Genomic DNA, 21025 nt, shown 5'->3' with positions numbered 1-21025 from the left:
CTGTTTTTGTGATGTGCCATAATGAACATGCCAAAAGGTTTAAAATATGAAAAGCAAGGTAGTCTTATAATCACTGATTAAAGATACAAATACAACATCTTCCAACTTCTGTTACACTTCTAACCCCTTCTAGCACACACTTGCATATTATTTGAGTGAACTCTTGACTGCTTTTTGGACACATCTCTTTGTAACATGCAGCAATGACTGGTCAGTTGTTGTGATTGCCTGGGTAAGATATTGCCTGATGATTCTTTTTCGAACAGTAATCTGAAATAAATTCATTTATTTTTAATGAGCGAGTTTAAATCATAACTAACAAAAGTATTAGAAACTCACTTGTAAGAGGCCAGGAATAATGTCTGGCAGCAGCTGATGAAGAGAATCCTTGGCAATACGTTCAACGACTTTTGTCTGCATTTTAATAGCTGCCAGGTTGATGGGGTAGTCTGCAGTCTGCACGATGGGACACAGCACCTTGATGCACTGCTCAGGGTGGATGGAGCCAGCCAGTGTGGATGCAGACTCTTCAGCAGCTCTTACCACCTGGAAATACAGCAGGGAGCAAGATATGCAAGTTTCTGTAGGTTCACTCAATTAACTTTTCCTTATATAAAATAATCTAACCTAGTATTCAAGCTAAAATACTGTTTAAATAACCATTATATACACACACCTAAAAGTCTTAGGAATGCATCAGTTTAAAAAAAACAAACAAACACGACTCAGGTGAGTAAACACAGTGATTGTACGAGATAAACTGTCAGGGTGTTTATCTTGGCTGCACAGTTGGTACCCTATGGTGCATTCATTTATTCATGTTTTAGGTGCTGCATGTGTAAGCAGTAACCTAGGTGCTCTGTGTTCACTGGTGCATGTATTGATGCAATTTTACCTGGGAAGACACCTGGCTGGTTAATTGCTGTTTCAATCGCATAGCTTCTGAGAAAAGCCTGGCTTGCTTTCTCCGAATTATGCAGTGACATATGTGCAGACCTGATTATGAAAAGGTTGCTGCCTTTCCTAAATCAGGTCCATGTTAACTTGGACTGAAGGTGATTGTTTTTAAGAAGCACATTTATACAGTGGTGAATAAAAAAAAAATCAAGATGAGCAAGCCCTAGATAACTGGTGAAGTTCATCCTGAAATAAAGGTTAAGGATACTGCTTTATTTTAAAATGTACACTGCCCACCCAACAAAGTTGAGGAAAGAAAAGTGTTTATAACCTCCTTGTGAGAATCTTTGTGAGCCTCTAATGTCTTCATGATGGTGAGTTCTGCATAGTTCTTGAAGCGGCCTGGCTGAATCCTTAGGATTTCTTTTAGAACACGTAGAGCCATCGCTCGAATAGTGTGCTGTAAGAAAGAGCAGAATGTAAATTACCAAGTCAGTGGGGGGGTTGTTTGTTGAGTAAGTAAACAAACAAACAAACATGCAAACGGCATACAATGCTAGTATCAGAGTGGAGAACTGTATTTACATACAACAAAACAGCAGTCAGTTTTTTGGAGAGAAAAATTCTATGACGAGAAATTCTCATGTATGCAGAATAGAGCAGCTGGCATTCTCCTCCTCCCTAACTTTGCAGTTATAAGGTAAAGGAAGCACATTTTACTTAATACACACTCAGACTGGCAAATGTTGTGTAACAGGAGAGATTCAGCTATCAGATGAGAATTCCAAACTTAGATCGTGATCAACATGTACGCTTGCTCATCACAGCAAAGTGTAGATGGCTATTTAGATAAAGTCTCACATCTTTGTCTCCAAGTGTTTCCAGGAGCAGCAGTAGGATAGTTTTAAAATGTTCATCCCACACAGCTAGGCTGTCTTCTCGGGTGATCTTCAGCAGTTCCACCAATGCTCCTTTTCTCTCCTCTACTCGCTCATTGTGATTGGACAGCTCTTTCAGCAGGTCTGCCACCAGGTCTAAGTAATCCAAAGCAAATTCAATCAAAATACAGGACAAACCAGACAAGGGACCTGACTTTCTCCTTTATTTAGCTACCGGGTCCCATTTGTAGACACATGTCAACAACTAGGACTAGTATTTCCTTGGATTTTTACACTCCTGTTTGTACAGCTAGATATTACTCCAATTATATTAGACATATCCAGGTTCAAGCTCTGTTAGTTTTTGCCTACAGCAAAAAAAAGCAATGATATAAAGGCAGAAGTTAACGCAGTAATAAAAGAGCCACCACCAAAATTTCTATGTTGTTACTGCACGATATTAGTGATTCAAGCACAGAAGCAGCCATGCCACCAAATACGAGATGCAGTAAATGGAAAACAGTGGAATGAAGCAGATTGACAAAGGACAAAACAGAAGTGCCGATATTTTTTGCAGGGAGGATTCTAATTGAGTCGGCCTTTACCAGGAGCAAAGCCCTTGGAGAGCACCATCTTGTTCTCACTGCACTCCTGCCGACGGCCTGTAGAAAGGGAAGGAGAGGAGGAGGGAGGACAGCAGGGATGTGATGACCAATACTTGGTGAAACCCAAGACACCCCTTCAAATCCCCTACTACCCCCTCATGCCTTTATGGAAGAGTACACACAAAAATAAATGTCCTCATTCCTGAGAGAGGGTAGAAAAGCTTATTTTTTTTAAATTCATTTAGAAAATCATTTAATTTTTCAATTTATTAAATCTATATAGTTTGATATAATTGTCTTTCTGAAATCTTCAAGCTCATGCCTCCTTTTCTGCATAATGGCAAGACACTAAGCTACATGATACTTCATTTTGATATTACAATTAATTTTCCAAATGTTACTGTTTTTATATATGGGTCTGTCTCAGAAACTGGGTACTGTGGGGGTCCCCCACTAAATATACTCAGTAAACTATATGGTTTTGAATGGTGATGTTGGTTTTAATTTGAAAAAAAAATGATGAAAGAAATAATACAGATAAAACTAAATCTTTGATGTGAATATTCAGAATTTGGCAAAAATTCTGCAAATTTGTGGAAAAATGGCGGCTTGATCTGGGACATGATAAATGGTTGACTACATCGCATTCCCTTAAAAAGGTTGTAGGCCACTGAAAAGTCTACAGTTATCACTAATTGCATTTTAAGTTGTAACTTTATCCACCTAAGGATTGGTGCGCTCACAGAATAATCAAAACATCATGCAAAATATTTGATCACCGTCGTAACTTCATTTTCCGCATACCCAAAACCAATACGGTCATGTTTTTTGATCTAAACGGAAAGCCTCAGGTTCAAGGTCACTACCTCACCAAAAGTAGTAACTTCAAATCACTACGCCATATAAAAATTTAGTTATAAATCTGCAATTTTGTTTTTTAAAACGAAAGCTGAAAGTTAGGTATAGAATGTGTTTCTTACAGAATATGTTACTATGGTAGCTGGTCTTGTATGAATTTCTGAGCTATAAAATGAGTTGTGGTCTATTTTTTACCGTAGCGTGTTATTTGTGTGTGGGGAAGGACACACATTAACAATTTCCATGTGTAGAATGGAATTTTCCACTCCGGCAGTTAGAAGTTGATCGTGCTTCCATTTGCGGTCTTTCTGTTACACAAGTGATCTGTTCGGATGTTATCACTGAAAAGGTGAGTTGACAGTTTTTTGTTTTAGTCTTGCAGTATAAGGCAACAGAATGTTTCTTTTTCATCTTACTTTCATATTTCATAGTGTTTGCGTATTTTTGGCCAATATTTTGCAACCATGGTCAATTTAGATCAAACTTTTGATAGAATCTACGGCCAGTCATTTTGCCCCACCCCCGCCTCACGCTCTGTCCGGTGCGGTAGCGATGTCCCGTTGCTCGCGCGCTGCAGCAGAGACTCGTGCAACCTTCAGCCAGTACAGTCGCTGTTCTTTTACCACCGCCGTTATTCTCATCTTTCCGGTGTGTTCTTGATTTTTCCATTGTGTCCTATTTCGCCATATCAAATACCCAAAATGTATCATATTATTCATATTTAAGTGAATAAATCAATTCAGTCATCATAACTTGGCATTTTTAACCCAAGCAATCAAAAAGAGGAAATTTATTCAATATTTTCACTCATCTGTGAAGGAGGGGCTTTAATTCTTCATGATGTAGTTATTTTATATGTAAATCAATTTTACAAAAGCATTTGAATTGTAATAAAAAAAAAAATTTCCACAGTGGAGGTCAGATAAAGCAAGATACTATCCTTATTCTTATTAAACATGACAAAAGAAACAGAGTGTTAGGTAAATGCAAAAAAAAAAAAAAGTAAAATTAGAAAATTTATTTTTTGACCACAATGTCCCAAATGAGACACCGGTTTCTGAGAGGGACCCACCTACTTCTATTCTTTAAACATTCCATCTATATATTCTTGATCATTCGATCTACTCTACTAACGTCAACCAATGCTCATATACAGCAAGTTAGATGTGCAAGTGGCTGGACCTATTGTTTGGTTTGTGGCTTAAATGTACTGGACGGTTATTGATAGTAACAGAAATACCACAAAGTGCAAAACTAAAAAACCTCCCCTTTCACACACAACAGGTTTTACATGATATAATGAGCTATTATATGATTTTAAGGGTAGACTATTGCTTGCTGCACTAGGATTTTTTTTCATGCCCTATAAAGTTTTGCTTTGTTGATTTAACACAGACAGCAATGACCATATGAAGTGGTATGGAACAGACAAGGTGAGCGAGCAGAAATTAATTAATGGCAGAGTGAAAACTCACAATCACGGAACTGTTCCACGTCATCGTCAAAGACCGCTTCTTTCAAAGCACTCTTATCATAACCACCAATGGTGTCTCCATAGCCATATGGTGCAAACTCTCGTGTCCTTGGCCCAGCAAAAGAGCGTGGAGAGGGGGTGTTGAGCAGAGATGTCTTGTTATCCAAGGCAGTGCGTCCTCCTTCAACTATATCCAAACCTAATCGGGAATCTGACCCAGGTGATGCAGTCTCCCTGCCAACCTGGAAGAAAGTTGTATTCATAAAACAGAATTCCCCCCCCCTCCAAATAAATGCACGAAACGCAAGTATTGCTGTTATAGCTACTGCTGGAATGGAATAAAATAAAGCTAAAAGTAACAGGCTGCAGAAACACTAGGCTATATGCTACTATTTGAATGTATATCATCAAGTAGCATGATAGTTTCTTAATTTCCAGTAATGCTTGTAATTCATGAAGCACTTCATGTTTTAATGTCCAACAGAGCTCTGGTACATAAACTGAGCAAGTTCAGAAGTTGAGAGAGCACCTACCCCATCGTCTTTCTTGAATTCACGTCTGATTGGCTCGTTAAGGTCCTCCTCACTGCGATATCTAAAGCTCTGGATGGCTTCTGTAACACCACGCAGCGAACTGTAGATTTCATCAGAGTTCAAATTCTCCGTGTCATACTCTAGCATACTGACCAGGAGAAAAGACAGAAAAAAAAATGACAGTGTTATGCTGTATATATACAAAGCATGAAGTCACTGAAGAGTGAGGATCATGGGCTTACCACACAGTGATTAGCTATATGCGCAATCAGGTGAAATGAAGAACAAGAATTAAAATATGCCCTTGTTAATATTGAAATGAATTCGATTAAAAGCGCATGCACTATTTTAGAGACAAAAGTTACAGAGGAAATCTTGGACTCCTCAGCACAAGCTGAACAGGGATCAATCAAATGTTATTCAGTCCAAATCCAATATGCTGGATTAGGGTCATGATGTCACAGACTATTTTACTCGACTCAAGGTTTACACGCTGATTTTATGAAGTTCTTAAGACAATTTTCAAGAATTTTGTGATAGGGCTTGTTCTGAGTGGGTGGGGTCTTGGCACCCATGCTGCCCCCCTCGCTACGATAGCCTAGTGGCTGATTTACCTGGGGGAGAATGCGCAGCGCAGGGCCCTGAGGGAAGGGGCAGGGACTGAGGGCTGAGATGGAGGAGGTGCTGGGTGCTTTGAGAACCCATCGACACTCCAACCCCACAACCGACTGTGCCCAATGATCAGCCACACACACACAGAGAGAGAGAGAGAGAGAGAGAGAGAGAGAGAGAATGGGGCAGGAGAGGAAATAAAATAGGACAAGAAATAAAATATAAATAATAGGACAGGAGAATGGAGAGGGAGAGAATAGAAAAAGGAGTGGAAATTGGAGAAGAGAGGAAGTGTAAAGTGGGGAATGGAAAGAAGAAGAGAGAAAAAAGGCTATACTTGGAATGTTTGAGGTTTGCGTTATGTACGAGTTAAGGCGTTTTAGAATTAATTAGAAACTGATAAACTAACAAGTATTTCAAGAGAGCTACAGTTAATGCTCACCTATCTAATAAAAAAAAAACCACCCTTAAGAGCACAAACTTACGAAGGCCTGATTATAAATCAGCACTGTAGATTTACAATAAATAAGCAATTTCACTCATGTCAAGAACACATTTCTGAAGTGCATTTGAGAACCCATTTTTAAAGTCAGTAAAGGTATTGTGAGAAGGATTAAAGAAAACAAGAATGTGTGACTTGCCATGAATATAGTATCCACTACATTTCCATGCCTAAAGTGCAATCATGCATTATTGTGCTGGTGAACTGTGAATTGAGAGGGAGAGCCAGGTTACCTTGGTGAAAGGCCAGTGTGAGAGGAGTTAGTGGGAGAAGTGAGGGGGCTCGTCCTGCTGGACGGATGCCTGGGTGGTGTACGGCCAATTGTGTTGCTGGGAGAACTCTGTATGAACAAGACAAAGGAAAATAAAACAGTAAACCTGTACTCAGGAACCACAAGTGGAAAAGCAAACATCAAGTTTGATCAAGACAGCCTGTGACTAGAATAACAGGAGACATGATGACAGGATGCAGAGTAACATGTAAAATCAATGAAGATGACCAGATGGCCAGTGACCATAATGAGGTCACTGTGTAATCTAATAAATACATGACTGGCATTTACCACTCCACTGGTGCTGCTGGAGTTCTTCAGGTGGGTGTGGAGGAGCTTGGTGGCTCCATCCTGGAATGTTTTGGGTAGAGCTCCAAGAAGCATGGTGAATTCAGGTGTGTTTAGCTCAAAGAGAGAGATCAGCACCACCTGGGCAGCCTACCAAAAAAAAATAAATAAATAAAAATTAATGATAATTTCAGAGGCACAACTCGCAGGCTACACCAAGCAAACGTGTTTTGAAATTTAGAAACAATGAAGTTGACAAGTGTAAGTATAATACAGAAAGGGAAATAGTCAGAGAGGCGATCCACAAAGCTTCTCACAAACTGAGGAAATGCTAAGGAGTACTTTGTACAAGTCAAAAAATCGTAACTTGTGCATTCTATTGTAAATTTCCTATCACAGCTTACTAGTTATTACACAGACATGCAAACAGTTTACATTGTTATTTTGTCAGAACAAACGTGTGTTAGGAAAGAAAGAAAGAATGATAGTTCTTGTGCTTTGGAGGCTTTTGCATCGCCTTACAGCCATCACAAACTGAAGACACTAAACAGCAAAATACAGCAGAACTCAAGTTCGAATTTTGTCAGTCTGAACCCCTCCCCCCTCATCAAAAGGATATGTTATCAAAAGAACCAAAGAACAAAAGAATCTAAGCATTGTGATGCTGAGGGATCATTGTGTGAGACTGTGGGATGCAGGTTAGAGACAGAAAGGCCACGCTCATGTGAGGGTTAGAGATCGTGGGGTATGCTATTTGGCAGTTATGCTGACAGGAGGGCACTACCTGCTTACACCTTTCCTCCAGATTACCCTCTCCAGGTAACACGGCTGTAGTGCTTGGTCTGCCTGAAAACTCCTCACTCGCCCAGTTATGAAGGGTCTAGGCCACAGCGCAAATATAAGACAATAACAAAGACTGATCGCTAACTTGAAGCCTGTAGGCTCTTGACAGGGGAAAGTGTGTAGATCTTGCACTACTGAGATGTCCAGCAGATGACAGCAAACCAACCCTTGGCCTAACGCTGACAAACTAAAAACATAGTCAGGTCCATAAATATTTGGACAGTGGTGTAATTTTGCCTCTGTACACCACAATAATGGATTTGAAATGAAGCAATCAAGATGTGATTCAAGTGCAGACTTTCAGCGTTAATTCAGGGGGTTTAACAAAAATACTGCATTCAACCATGAAGGAATTACACCATTTCAATTTTTACAGTTCCTCCATTTTCACAAACTCTAAAGTAGCTGAACAAACTAAAAATGATAAATAAGGATTATTTTAAATACTTGCAGGGTGCGATTTGTCAAAAAACCAGAAGGGGGGATGTTTTTTTTTTTTTTTTAATCATGAAACGTCACAACATTAAGGTAACAATAGGCTAACAGCTCAATAACATCCGATGATATCAAATGAATAACACTAAATGAAAACGAACACTAAACCAGAGATAGTAAATTCATCTTCCTATCTCTCTGACTAAATACACGAACACTAACACACAACAAAGTTCACATGGCTTGTCGCGTTGCTGTGATGTTTCTCTCCCTCCGGATGAAATGGACAGTGACTCGAAAATCACTAAAATACATGAATACTAAATGAACAGTTTGCTCTGATGGCACAGTTCATGTGGCCTTTTCTGCTTTCCCGTCGGTGCGCTATCCGCCGCGTTTCGCCCTTCTTTAATCCACATTTCTGCGAATTTCTCAGCAGGGAAGGAACGCACGTCTGGCCCACTGACAGCGAGGAAAAGGCGGCTGTCAGTCTGGATACATTCATTCTGTTGCGCTCATCAATAAGGATGTGATTCATGGCGCTAAATCCACGTTCACACTCTGGATATTGTTATTATCTACAATGCATCTATTTGCTGGGGACGTTCGTGAACATCAAAGCTGCCACTTCGGGTCATTTTGAAAGTGAGTGCAATGTAGACCTTAGAAAACTGTGTCACAACATGTCTGTCATGTCAACTTTTTTTTTGGTTTGTTTGTTTTATTGACGGGGTTGTCCCTGAGGATTTTTTTTCAGCAGAGATAAAAACCAGAGGGGGGGATGATCCCCACCATCCCCCCCAGCAAATCACACCCAGAATACTTGGATGCAAATCCTTCAATGACTGCCTGCAATCTGTAATCCATGGACGACGACATCAAATGCTGAGGTTCCTCCCTCGAAATGCTTTGCCAGGCCTTTACTGGAGCTGCCTTCAGTTGCTGCTTGGTTGTGGGTCTTTCTGCTTTCAGTTTTGTCTTCAGTAAGTGAAAAGCATGCAACTGGGTCGAGGTCAGGTGACTGACCCGGCCATTTAAGAACATTCCATTTCTCTGCCTTAAGAAGCTTTTGGGTTGCACTGGCTTTGGGTCCTTATCCATCTGTGCTGTGAAATGCCGACATCAATTTTGCAGCATTGGACTGAATCTGAGCAGAAGGTATAGCACTTTACATTTCAAAATTCATCCTGCAACTTCTATCAGCGGTCACATCATTAATAAACACTAGTGACTCTCAATTCCACTGGCAACCACACATGCCAATGCCATAACACTGCCTTCACCATGTTTGACAGAAAATGCTGTATGCTTTGGATCATGAGCCCTTCTTTTTTCCCTCCTCTATCCTCTTCTTTTCCAACAATCCTGGTACAAGTTCAATTTTGGTTTCATCTGATACATCTTGATTGCTTCATTTCAAATCCATTGCAGTGGTGTACAGAAGCAAAATTACAAAAATTGTGGCACTGTCTAGATATTCATGGACCCGAGAGTGTGTATAAAAATTTGCACACCTACTCATTCATAGGTTTTTCTATATTGTAATTATTTTGTACATTGTAGAATACTAAAGACATCAAAACTATGAAATAAACATGGATTTATGTGGTAAACAAAAAAAGTGCAAAAAAAGGTTTCCTATTTTCAATTCTTCAAAGTAGCCAGTGTTTACCTTAACACTTTGCACACTATTGGCATTATTTTAACCAGCTTCATGAGGTAGTCACCTGGAATGTTTTTCAATTAACAGGTGTGTCATCAAAAGTTAATTAGCGCAATTTCTTGCCTTCTTAATGTGGGAGTCCATCAAACAGTAAAATAATAACACAGCAAATAGCCCTATTCAACAACTGTAGTAATCCATTTTATGTCAAGAACCGCTCAACTAAGTAAAGAGATATGAAGAAAAACCACTGAATTAGATGTCCAAACTTTTGACTAGTAAAATAAAGTTAATAAACCACACGTTTTTGCTATAAGACATTTGAGTTTGAAATCAAAAGATGGAGATTTAAGCTTTCATTTCCTGATATTTAAACATAGTAGCTTCGGTGGCATAACACCTAATTTTTAGGTAAGCAAAAGTATTGCAACAGAGTTGTTACAATAATAGTTACAAGTAGCAGTGTGTGAAGTCACGCTTGATATTTGGTTGCATACCAACTGCATCAAACCGGCAAACCAATGACATCAAACTGTTGCATTCTTCATTTGTGATGCTTTTCGAGGCTGATAGCGCAGCTTCTTTCAGTTGTTTGTTTCAGGAGGTTCATCCCTTCAGTCTCCTCTTCAGGAGGTGAAATTCATGCTCAGTTGGGTTAAAGTCTTGCGTCTGACTGGCTACTCTAAAACCTTTCACTTTTATCCCCTGATGAAGTCCTTTGCTGACAGTGTATTTTACATCACTGTCTTGCTGTGTGATAAAGTTCCTTCCAATTAGATTGGCTGTGTTTCTCTGTCAGACGTTTCTGTAGACTTCTGAATCAATAAAGATGGGTGAATGCATTCCAGAAATAGCCATGACACTTACCTCCACCATATTTTACTGATGAGCTCATACATTTGGGATCATGAGTAGAGCCTTTCCATCTCCACACTTTGGCCTTCCCATCACTTTAGCAGAGATTAATCTTGATTCTAGAACTAGCTCGTCTCCATTTCTTTGCGGATCCTAATCTGATCTTCAGGTTCTTAATGCTGAGGAGTGGTTTACACCTTCTTGTATAGCCTCTACATTTCTGTTCTTTAAGTCTTTTTGGAACACTGGATTGTGATATCTTCACCCCTGCCCAGAGGAGGTTGGAGGTGAAGTCACTGACTCTAGTTTTTGGGGTTTTCTTTCTCAGTACTCGCAATGTTTCACTCATGAACTGCTGCTGTTTTTCTTGGCCAACCACTTCCATGTCTGGTTGCTGGTACACCAGCTTTCCCCCCGCCTTGCTTTTTCAAGACATTCCAAATTGTTGTACTGGTTATGCCCAACGTTAGTGCAATGGCACCGATTCATGTTGCCTCTTTTCTCAGCTGTAAAATAGCTCGATTTTCCCAGCTCACTGGTTTTCATGTTGGTTTATCCACAACCAATATAATTAAACTAACGGGCACACCTGGCCAGTCGCATGTTCCAATACTTTTGATCACTTATCTCAATTATGGGTGGGTTCAAACAAAAGGTGCCATGCTCTAGGTTGTTTAGCACCTCTAGATGTAAATATCAGAAACAAAAGCTGAAATTCTGACCCATCATCTCATTCATCTTTTGATCTCCAAAAAATATTTTCACTGTATAGCAAAAACAAAAGAATTGGTTTTGCTGTTCCAATACTTTCAAAGGGGACTAGGTACAAATCTAATATTTTAAGTACATCCATCTGGTGGAAACATACCTTCCTGACATCAGAGCTTTTGGGTTCTGTGGTCCAGGTTATGATACGGGACACAGCTAATCTTGTCTCACTGGAATTCACGAAGTCTGCAGGGTCCATCTGCCTTGCCAGGGACTCAATGTACTTCAAGATGGCTACCTTAACCTGCAATTTAAAAACTGCAACACTCAATATACCCAGCCCAGACAAATACTTACTCCTAACTAAATATAATAATAAAAATAGGATCTATTCAAATCAAGTACCTTCAAGTTGGGAGTTTGTGTCTGATCAACAATAAACCTCATAAGAATGTTAAATTGTTGGTCGAATGGGAAAGACTCGCTGCATGGCAAAAATAAAAATGATAAAAAGCCCTTTAAAACAAGCATTAAAAAGAACAAGCACATAAATTAAGTCTGTTTAAGAGTTGCATCTAACCGAGTAACATCCAGAGCCTTTTGGACTTTGGCCTGAACTGAACCCAGAAGATCAGCACCCATCTTCTTTAGCAGCTGAGTGAGCAGGACAAAAAGCCAGTCCTGAAGGTCCTCTCGATGAACAGTGATGAAGTCTACCAGAGTCTCCAGGAACATGCTGAACACCTGAGACACAAAATACACTAAGTAGATCCACATACATTAACACTGTATAAACTTAAGTCCTGAAGATAATAAACAAGAAAGAACAACGTTAAGCAATCTAAACTGGAAAGATGGCATCATAGCTATTATGTAATAATGAAAGTTTAACCAGTATAATGTAAATTTAAAGTGGGGCAGGGAGAAACCAGACAAGCTTCACTTACTCTCTGTTATTAACACCCAGACCAAGGCAGAACATGCAAATAATAAAAACACTGTTAGTGAGCACCAATCAACTTTCATAAAACATTTTGTAGAGCTGTGCTTTTAGTATTCCTCCAAAATCTTTAACCCGAGCAAGAGACTTCACAAATCTTTAATACAAAGTCAGTAAATAATTACAAGCCACGTGCCATTGCTCCTGTAGGTTACCTTGCTATGAGGATCTGCAAACATCCTCGTGAAGATCTCACATAATCTTTTCATCTCCACTCGGCTGCCAAAAATATATCCAAGTACACATGTAAGGAAGTGAACTGTGACTCAAATCAGTCTTGGTCATTACAGATAATTAAATCACACCAGTGCAACATCCATTCTTTTATATGAGTGATTCCACGCTTATGGGTACTGAAATGGGGACATGAACTTATTTTTAAAAATTCACCTAAAACCATTTCTTTTTTTTACCATCAGGTCACAAAACATGCAATCTTTAATGAATGATATGTTAAAAGATAACTTTAATTCTCTGAGATGTAATAAAAACATATTTATATGCCCAAGTCAGAACGTAACAGAAGTGTTGTGGACATATATATTCTCAATTTTAACAATGTAGAATTACTTTTTGAAACATAGGAAGGTGATGTTTTAGCAAATATAATTAATAAACATGTGTAGTAGAATAAACATACACATTCTTTCAATAAGATTAACATGGTATATAGCTAGATTGTAATTAATTTGTAACAGACGCGAGATGGACAATCGTAACAGAAGTAATGTAACAGACATCATTTTGGAACTCATAGGCTTGACTTTGGCATATAAATATGTTTTCATTACATCTCAGAAAATTAAAGTTATCTTTTAACATATCATTCATTAAAGATTACATGTTTTGTGACCTGATGGTAAAAAAAGAAATGGTTTTAAGTGAATTTTTAAAAATAAGTTCATGTCCCCATTTCAGTACCCATAAGCGTGAAATCACTCATATATATATATATATATATATATATATATATATATATATATATATATATATATATATATATAAAAGTATGCCCACTCTCACAGATGTTTTCTAAAGCTACACCAGATGCATATTGTATATTTAATTTGTTAAATAGGATACTGACTGCATAGACGTTCACTTTAGTATAGTTTAGGCATACCTAAGGACACGCTGGCTCTTAAGTAGGTTTTGCAAGCCCAGGAGTCCTTCCTTTCTCTCAGACCAGTTGGAGCTGGCACAGTGGTTAAGCACCTCAGCAACATCCTCGGTCTGCCGGAGATAGTGTGGAATCCCACCATTACGGGATCCATATGAGCGTTCAGAGCATGCACTCGATGCATCACTGTTAGCATCGTCATCCGAGTACATCCCTGGAGACTCGTACCGCCTTCTCATAGGTTTACGCTGTGAAAAAGAGCACAAGATGCTACAGAAACTGACACTAGAATAAAATAAATAAGTTATGAAAATTTAGACAGTCAGGTGGGGTTACTCAAAGAATAAATAAATCACCATGCACAACAATATCTTCTCCTCTTGCCATGAAAAGCCATGCAGGATACAGCACGTTTAGATAAAGCACTGGAATTGATATCCCCATGTTTGTAATGCTTTTTTAGGAGTTGGTGTGGAAATTGAACATTTTCTGAATATGACCATTTAGAGGAGGAGAGTACTACATACACCAAATCAGCCATAACATTATGACCACTGACAGGTGAAGTGAATAACATTGATTATCTCATAAGTGGCACTTGTCAAGGGGTGGGATATATTAGGTAGGAAGAGAACAGTCAGTTCTTGAAGTTGATGTGCTGGAAGCAGGAAAAAATGGGCAAGCATAAGGATCTGAGGGAATTTGATAAAAGACAAATTGTAATGGCTGGATGACTGGGTCTGAGCATCTCCAAAATGGCACATCTTGTGGGGTGTTCCTGAAACCTGAAAAAGTTAAATGCTGACCCCTTTCCATTTTAGCCAGCATTAACTTTTTCAGCAGTTTGTGCTACAGTAGCTCTTCTGTGGGATTGGGCCATATGGACTAGCCTTCGTGCCCCATGTGAATTAATGAACTTTCGACACCCATGACCCTGTCGCCAGTTCACCAGTTGTCCTTCCTTGGACCACTTTTGGTAGGTACTAACCACTGCATACTGGGGATGCCCCACAAGATGTGCCAATTTGGAGATGCTCAGACCCAGTCATCTAGCAATCACAATTTGGGCCTTGTTAAAGTGGCTCAGATCCTTACTCTTGCCCATTTTTCCTGCCTAGTATATCCCACTCCTCGACAGGCGCCATTGTAGTGAGCTCAATGTTATTCACTTCGTCTGTCAGTAGTCATAATGTTATGGCTGATCAGTGTATATTACAGTGATAATTCACATAGGGCTATACATATTACCTATTGATAAAGCACGCATTTCACAGAAATAATGTCATTGCTTAATAATTAAAATATTAAAGGAAACAGATTTGAGAAAAGATACATAAAGCTATGTACAGATATGTAAAGATGTGTCTCCTCTGAAAGTATTGGACTGGCAAGACCAGTTAGACACTGAAAACATTTAGGTTTGAGATAAAAGATGAATATGAGACAATGGATCAAAATTTCAGCTTTCATTTCCAGATATTAACATCTAGATGTGTTAAACAACCGGGAGCACGGCACCTTTAGTTTGAACTCCTCCATTTTCAAGTGATCAAAAAATATTGGAACATGTAGCTGACAGCTGTGCCCTGTCTGATTGTTTAAACAATGTCTACTTTTGGTTGAGCCCTGGGTTTCACCTGTGAAGACTATTTTTGTTAAACTGGATAGCCAACATGAACAGAGAGCGGTCTATGGGAGAAAAGCAAGACATTTTGAAGCCGAGACAGCCATCAGACAGGTACTGTAGGTCAAGGAAAACATTGAGAGCTGTGAAGAAAATCCCAAAATAAGTCAGTGACCTCAACAACCTCCAGAGGTAAGAGGTAAAGGTATCACAATCCACCATTCAAATAAGACGTTGAGAGCAGAAATATAGAGGCCAGGCTTCAAGATGCAAACCACTCATCAGCATTAAGAATCTGAAGGCCAGATTAGAATTTGCAAAGAAATACAGAGATGAGCCACAAAAGTTCTGGAACCAAGATTAACTTCTACTAAAATGATGGAAAGGCCAAAGTGTGGAGAAAGAAAGGATCTGCTTATGATTCAAAATGCACGAGCTAGTCGATAAAGCACGGTGGAGGCTTGTGCAAGCAGGGCTGCTTCTGGAACGGGCCCACTAATGATGTGATTCATGATGGTGGCAAAAGAATAAATTCACGAGTGTACAGAAACACTGCCGATTTACAGAGATATGCATTCGGTGTAACTGGGAGGTACTTCATGCAACAAGACAATGACTCAAAACACACTGCCAACACAACACAGGACTTCATCGGAAAACTTGGAATGTTTTAGACTGAATAAAACAAGAAAGGACCACATTTTACATACGATTTTTATTTGTCAGAATGTCTCTGCACAGATGCATTTCGATGTAGTGTCTTCTTCAGTGTGCTTTAGATTAGGTTGTAGACTGGCCAAGTCAGTCACCAGACCTTAACACAACTGAGCATGTATTTCACCTCTTGAAGAGAAGACTGAAGGCAGAAACCCCCAAAGAAAGAACTACTGAAAGATGATGCCTGGAAAAGCATCATAAAAGAAGAATGCAACACGGTCTGGTGATGTCAGTGGGTCTCTGGACTATTGCAAGCATGGGATATGCAACCAAATATTAAAATGTTATTTAAGACTCTCTGTTCCAATTCTTTTGCTCACCTTAAAAAAAAATTGGGTGTTCCGTCACCAAAGCTACCAAAACTTGCTTAACAAATCTAGATTTAAATATCAGGAAACGAAAGCTGAAATTGTGCTCCATCACGTCATTTTTTGATGAATCATACTCAAATGTATCCAGTTCATAGCAAAAATAAAAGAACTGGCCTTGCTGTTCCAATACTTTCAAAGGGAACTGTCCAATATTCTAACGATTTATGCTGACTGTTCAGGATAATGATGAAAACTGAAAAATGATATACGTATTAGAATTGAAAATGCTTGTGGTGGTTTTGAAGGCCTGTTGAAAGCTTGACTCAGTAATGACATGAATGGTATTGTTGATTAGTGAACAGGATGGCAATACAAACAGTGAGTAAATAACTACCTTATTCCTGGAGTCTCCTAACAGCTGAAGGTATTACCAGACAAACAAGAAAGCAAGAGCAAAGAGACATGTATTTCAAAGAGGGCACTGTTTAATGAAAAACAGACATTTTGGAAATTGCACCTGGGTTATGAAAACTGTAGCTACCACGGTGATTTCTGTGGTACTGTATTCATTGGACTATATATTGATTTAGAACCTAAAATCAGAACAAGTTGGGACGGCATGTTGAAATTAAAACTGAAAACCATGATTTGTAAATAATCGGACCTGTATTGCACTCAAAACAATACAACAGCACATTTGATGTTTTACTTCATGATTTTTTTCCCCCCAAAATAAACACATTGCAATTTTGATTTTTGCAACACATTTCAAAAAAAGTTGAGGCAGTAAAGCATTTACTACTTTATAATGTTGGCATTCTTTTTCACAACACAAAGTATGTTTAGGGACAGAAGACACCAACTGACGATCCATTTCAGGCAATATTTGTCCCATTCTCCCTGCAAACAGGTCTCAAGGTGTGCAACAGTACAGGGTCGTCACTGTCATTTTTTAACTTCAAAATTTGCCACACATTCTCTATTGAGGACAGAGAGGACGGACACCCTCCCCTTTCACAGCCATGCCTTTGTAATGTGTGCAGAATGTGGTTTTGCATTGTCTTGCTGAAATATCCCTGGGAAAGATTTTGTCCTTGAAGGAAGAATATATTGCTCCAAAATCTTAATGTACTTTTCTTCATTAATGCTGCCATCACAGAAGTGTAAATTACCTTTGCCAAGGGTACTGACAACCCCATACCATGACAGACCCTGACTTCCACTGTGTGAAGGTCCCAGATGCCTCCGAGCTCAGAGAAGCTGAAGGCATTTCAGGACACAGTTAACTAGGGGTGTGCAAAATAATCGTCATGACAATGCATCGCGATACTAACTTTCACGATATACTGCATCGATTCTTGACGCCAAATATCGATTATTAATTTTAAAAAATGAATAAATAAAATTGTATGAATGGTTGGCGAACATCAGCTAAAAACAAGTAGAATACAACTTCCAGTCCTGTAGATGTCGCCGTGGAGTTTTTGACGCCCGCTGCCTTCATGCCAGTGGCATTTCCAGCGGCGGGCTACTGCGACCTAGACATTCTGCATAGACATCATATGCGACTGCGACTCTGTTTACAAATCTCGCTGGAACAGCGCGCACGACATGCTTGAGCGCTTTTTAGAGCAACAGCCTGCCATCCACGCTGCACTCCTGTCTGCAGAAATACATAAATCTGAGAAGGACATCTGCACACTCACCGAGTCTGACATAACTGCTGCGGTACTACAACATGCTAAAAGAAATATGCTTAGTGAGTGTATTGTTTCCTAATTTGAGGATGCTCCACAAACTATAAATGCATAAGGCATTTAAATATAATGTAAAGTAATGTAACAAATAATATAATGATGATGATAATTTAATGCACTGAGTAATATAGTATATATATTTTGATATTTATTATTGCCTTGTCCTCCCATACTGCAGGTGCTGCAAAGAAATTGAAAACTGCTGCTATTAGTTTTCTTTTATTATTTTTAGTTTTATAAATCCTATGCAATTTTTGTCATTAGTGTGTCCACTTGTTAAGTATGGAAACAGTAATATTCATTTTAATGGCAACTACCTCCAAAGTCGTTTCAATAAATTCAGTTATGAACCGAGTTGCTCTGAGTTATGCATCAATTGGAGACACTATCCAGATCGTACACAGCCACTGGTAATTATGCTCTTTTTTTTTTTTTTTTTAACATTTTCACTGAAGTATGTTGAATATATCGCAATGCATCGCAATAATTCAAGAATCGTGATGCATCGTGATAGTATCGCATCGTAGCATGTGAATCGTGATTCGAATTGAATCGTGACTTCTTTGCCAATACCCACCCCTACAGTTAACATAAGGCTTCCTTTTTGCACAGTAAAGTTTCAACTGCCGTTTGTGGATGCAACTCCATATCATCGTGCTTGACAAAGGTTTGCCAAAGTAATCCTAAGCCCATGTGGATCAGATATAGATGAATAATGGTTCTTGATGCAGTGCCGTCTGAGGGATCGGCAATCACGGGTGCTCAGCTTACGCTTGCACCCTTGGCCTTTACGCACCAAAATCCCTCCAGGTTCCTTGCACCACAGAGGATGATGTATCCAAATCCCTTCCTCCCTTTCTTTGAGGAACATTGTTTTTAAACAATGCAATTTTCTCACACACTGGTTGACAAAATGGAGATCCTTGGGCCATCTTTGCTCCTCAAAGACTAGGCCTTTCATGTATACCGATTTTGTACCAAATCATGATCACAATCACCTGCTGCAAATCACATAATTAACGGTTTTACCTCATTACTGGCCCTAAACTGCCCCATCCCAAATAATTTTTTTCAGAAGAAAAGAAGCGTGTCACATGCACACTCAAGCACAGTGAAATTCGTCCTCTGCATTTAACCCATCTGAAGCAGTGAACACACGCATGCACATCCACAAGTGAGCAATGAGCACACACACATACCCAGAGCAATGGGCAGCTATGCCACAGCACCCAGGGAGCAATTGGGGGTTAGGTCCCTTGCTCAAGGGCGCTTCAGCCCAAGGCTGCCCCACGTTAACTTAACTGCATGTCTTTGGACTGAGGGGGAAACCCACACAGACACGGGGAGAACATGCAAACTCCACACAGCGTCGGCCGCTGGGCTTGAACCCAGAACTTTCTTGCTGTGAGGCGACAGTGATGACCACTACACCACCACACAATTATTTGTTTTACCTCATGACTGGCCCTAAATTGCCCTGTGCCAAATTATATTTTTAGAATGTGTTAGAGGCCTGAAATGCAGGAATGGATGTATATTCATAAATGAAATCAAGTTGATCAGATAAAACATGAAATATCTTGGGTTCATACTGTTTACAAAGAAATACAAGTCAAAGTAAATTTAGAAAATCACTGCTTTTTTTTTTCATTTGCGTTTGCCATACCATTCCAACTTTTTCTGATTTGTAGTCATATTAAACCATTAAAAGTGCTTTGAAGGACTTAGCATCCAAAAAACACTTTTGTTTCTGTTTGTAAAGTAGCCTGTAGAGGAGTTTCTACAAATGTGTTTATCTGTTTTCACCTTGCATTATGACTGCATAAATATATTTAATAAACACTAAGTAGAAAGATCGGAAACAACTGAATGACACACAATTTCAGTTTTGAAATGAACACGTACAAAAACACCTTAACAGTGTAATATCAAACTATACAGAAAAGGTCTCTTACTAAAGCATCGGCCACAGCTGCCTCAACCTCGGTCCCTGTATTCAGAACTCTCATGGCATTGACGGAGGCAGAAATGCGAGCTTGGTGGATTAGCCCAAATCGATCTGAATGTGGGGACAAAACACCAGGAGAAGAGTTAATCGGGGAGGAGCCAAAATAAAGATACAAGTTACTTACCTCACCAGTGACTTAAGAGAAAGGAATCAATGTGCAAATGCAGAACACACAAAGCCCAAATAACCAATATAAAATCACTTAGTATAAAGAAAGCACCTAGAAAAGAGAAATTGATCTAGGAGAGAGATAAACTGAAATTAAGTCCAGGCAATTGTAACCCATATTTCATAATTTTACAGCAAAATCAGTGGCATGTGGCATCAGGCTCTTCAGTAAAATGACAACCTAAAAACCAAGTAAAACCAAGTCAGAATAAACACAAATATTAATTTAATATCTTGTATAGGAGCTACACACTACACCTCTGCCTTTACAGAAAGCACAATATTCATGAATTTCAGCTAGAAAAATGTGCAACACCTCACACCAGTTAAATCACAAATGACAATGCAAGACAACTGAAATTTAATAAATAAATAAAATAAAGCCTTCTTATATGCTAATAATGATGGCCCAGAAAATCAGTATGGCACAAACACAACACTTTAAAAGAAACCGAATACACGGAGCAGACAAAAAGTAAATTTACACTCTCAAACACTACTCAAATTAAACCCACAGGCAGCAAGTATGCATTATCTAATACAAAAGATGGAAAACAAAACTTCTGAATGAACATGGTACAATGATGTGGGTAAAACTTCACACTTCACCTGCTGTAAAGAATTTAAATTATCAGTATGTTCCATTGATGTCAAGTCTAACAAACACTAAACACGCAACGTGAAGTGTAAAAGTTTCGCCTGAGCGGGCAATGTTAAACCATGCTGACTGGAAGATAGGGAAGGGGGGGGGGGGGGGGGGGGGGGGGGGGGGGGGGGCATGCAGGTCACCTGACTGGGCCACGGGCTCGGCCGTGGACAGCGCACTGGTGGAGCGCGAGTGGCGTCGGGACGCTGCAGGGACAGAATGAGGGTTAGTGTTGCACGACACCAACACCCT

At 39.3% G+C, this 21025-nt stretch overlaps 1 protein-coding gene across 13 annotated transcripts in view; it reads right to left on the bottom strand.

Moving 5' to 3' along the window:
* The window catches only part of clasp1a (cytoplasmic linker associated protein 1a), a 131429-nt gene that overhangs the window by 11621 nt on the left and 98783 nt on the right, over positions 1–21025 (bottom strand). For 4 of the 13 annotated variants that reach the window (XM_060929734.1, XM_060929736.1, XM_060929742.1 and 1 more), the window contains 16 exons: positions 19907–20010; positions 16589–16612; positions 13546–13790; positions 12578–12641; positions 12003–12166; positions 11828–11906; positions 11583–11726; positions 7703–7798; positions 6922–7068; positions 6593–6699; positions 5246–5393; positions 4714–4954; positions 2381–2437; positions 1759–1931; positions 1229–1357; positions 340–546 (listed from right to left, as the gene is read on the bottom strand). In XM_060929734.1, the coding sequence (XP_060785717.1) occupies positions 340–546; positions 1229–1357; positions 1759–1931; positions 2381–2437; positions 4714–4954; positions 5246–5393; positions 6593–6699; positions 6922–7068; positions 7703–7798; positions 11583–11726; positions 11828–11906; positions 12003–12166; positions 12578–12641; positions 13546–13790; positions 16589–16612; positions 19907–20010 (2129 nt within the window). Of the gene's footprint in view, positions 1–339; positions 547–1228; positions 1358–1758; positions 1932–2380; positions 2438–4713; positions 4955–5245; positions 5394–6592; positions 6700–6921; positions 7069–7702; positions 7799–11582; positions 11727–11827; positions 11907–12002; positions 12167–12577; positions 12642–13545; positions 13791–16588; positions 16613–19906; positions 20011–20916; positions 20980–21025 lie in introns of all 13 variants that reach the window. The other 9 variants (XM_060929738.1, XM_060929741.1, XM_060929743.1 and 6 more) reach the window with 4 other exon arrangements.

This window comes from Neoarius graeffei, chromosome 9, assembly GCF_027579695.1.
Source record: "Neoarius graeffei isolate fNeoGra1 chromosome 9, fNeoGra1.pri, whole genome shotgun sequence".
In the NCBI taxonomy this organism is placed as follows: domain Eukaryota; kingdom Metazoa; phylum Chordata; class Actinopteri; order Siluriformes; family Ariidae; genus Neoarius; species Neoarius graeffei.
Note: the sequence above shows the minus strand (reverse complement) of the source record. Positions and strands in the feature narration are given on the sequence as shown.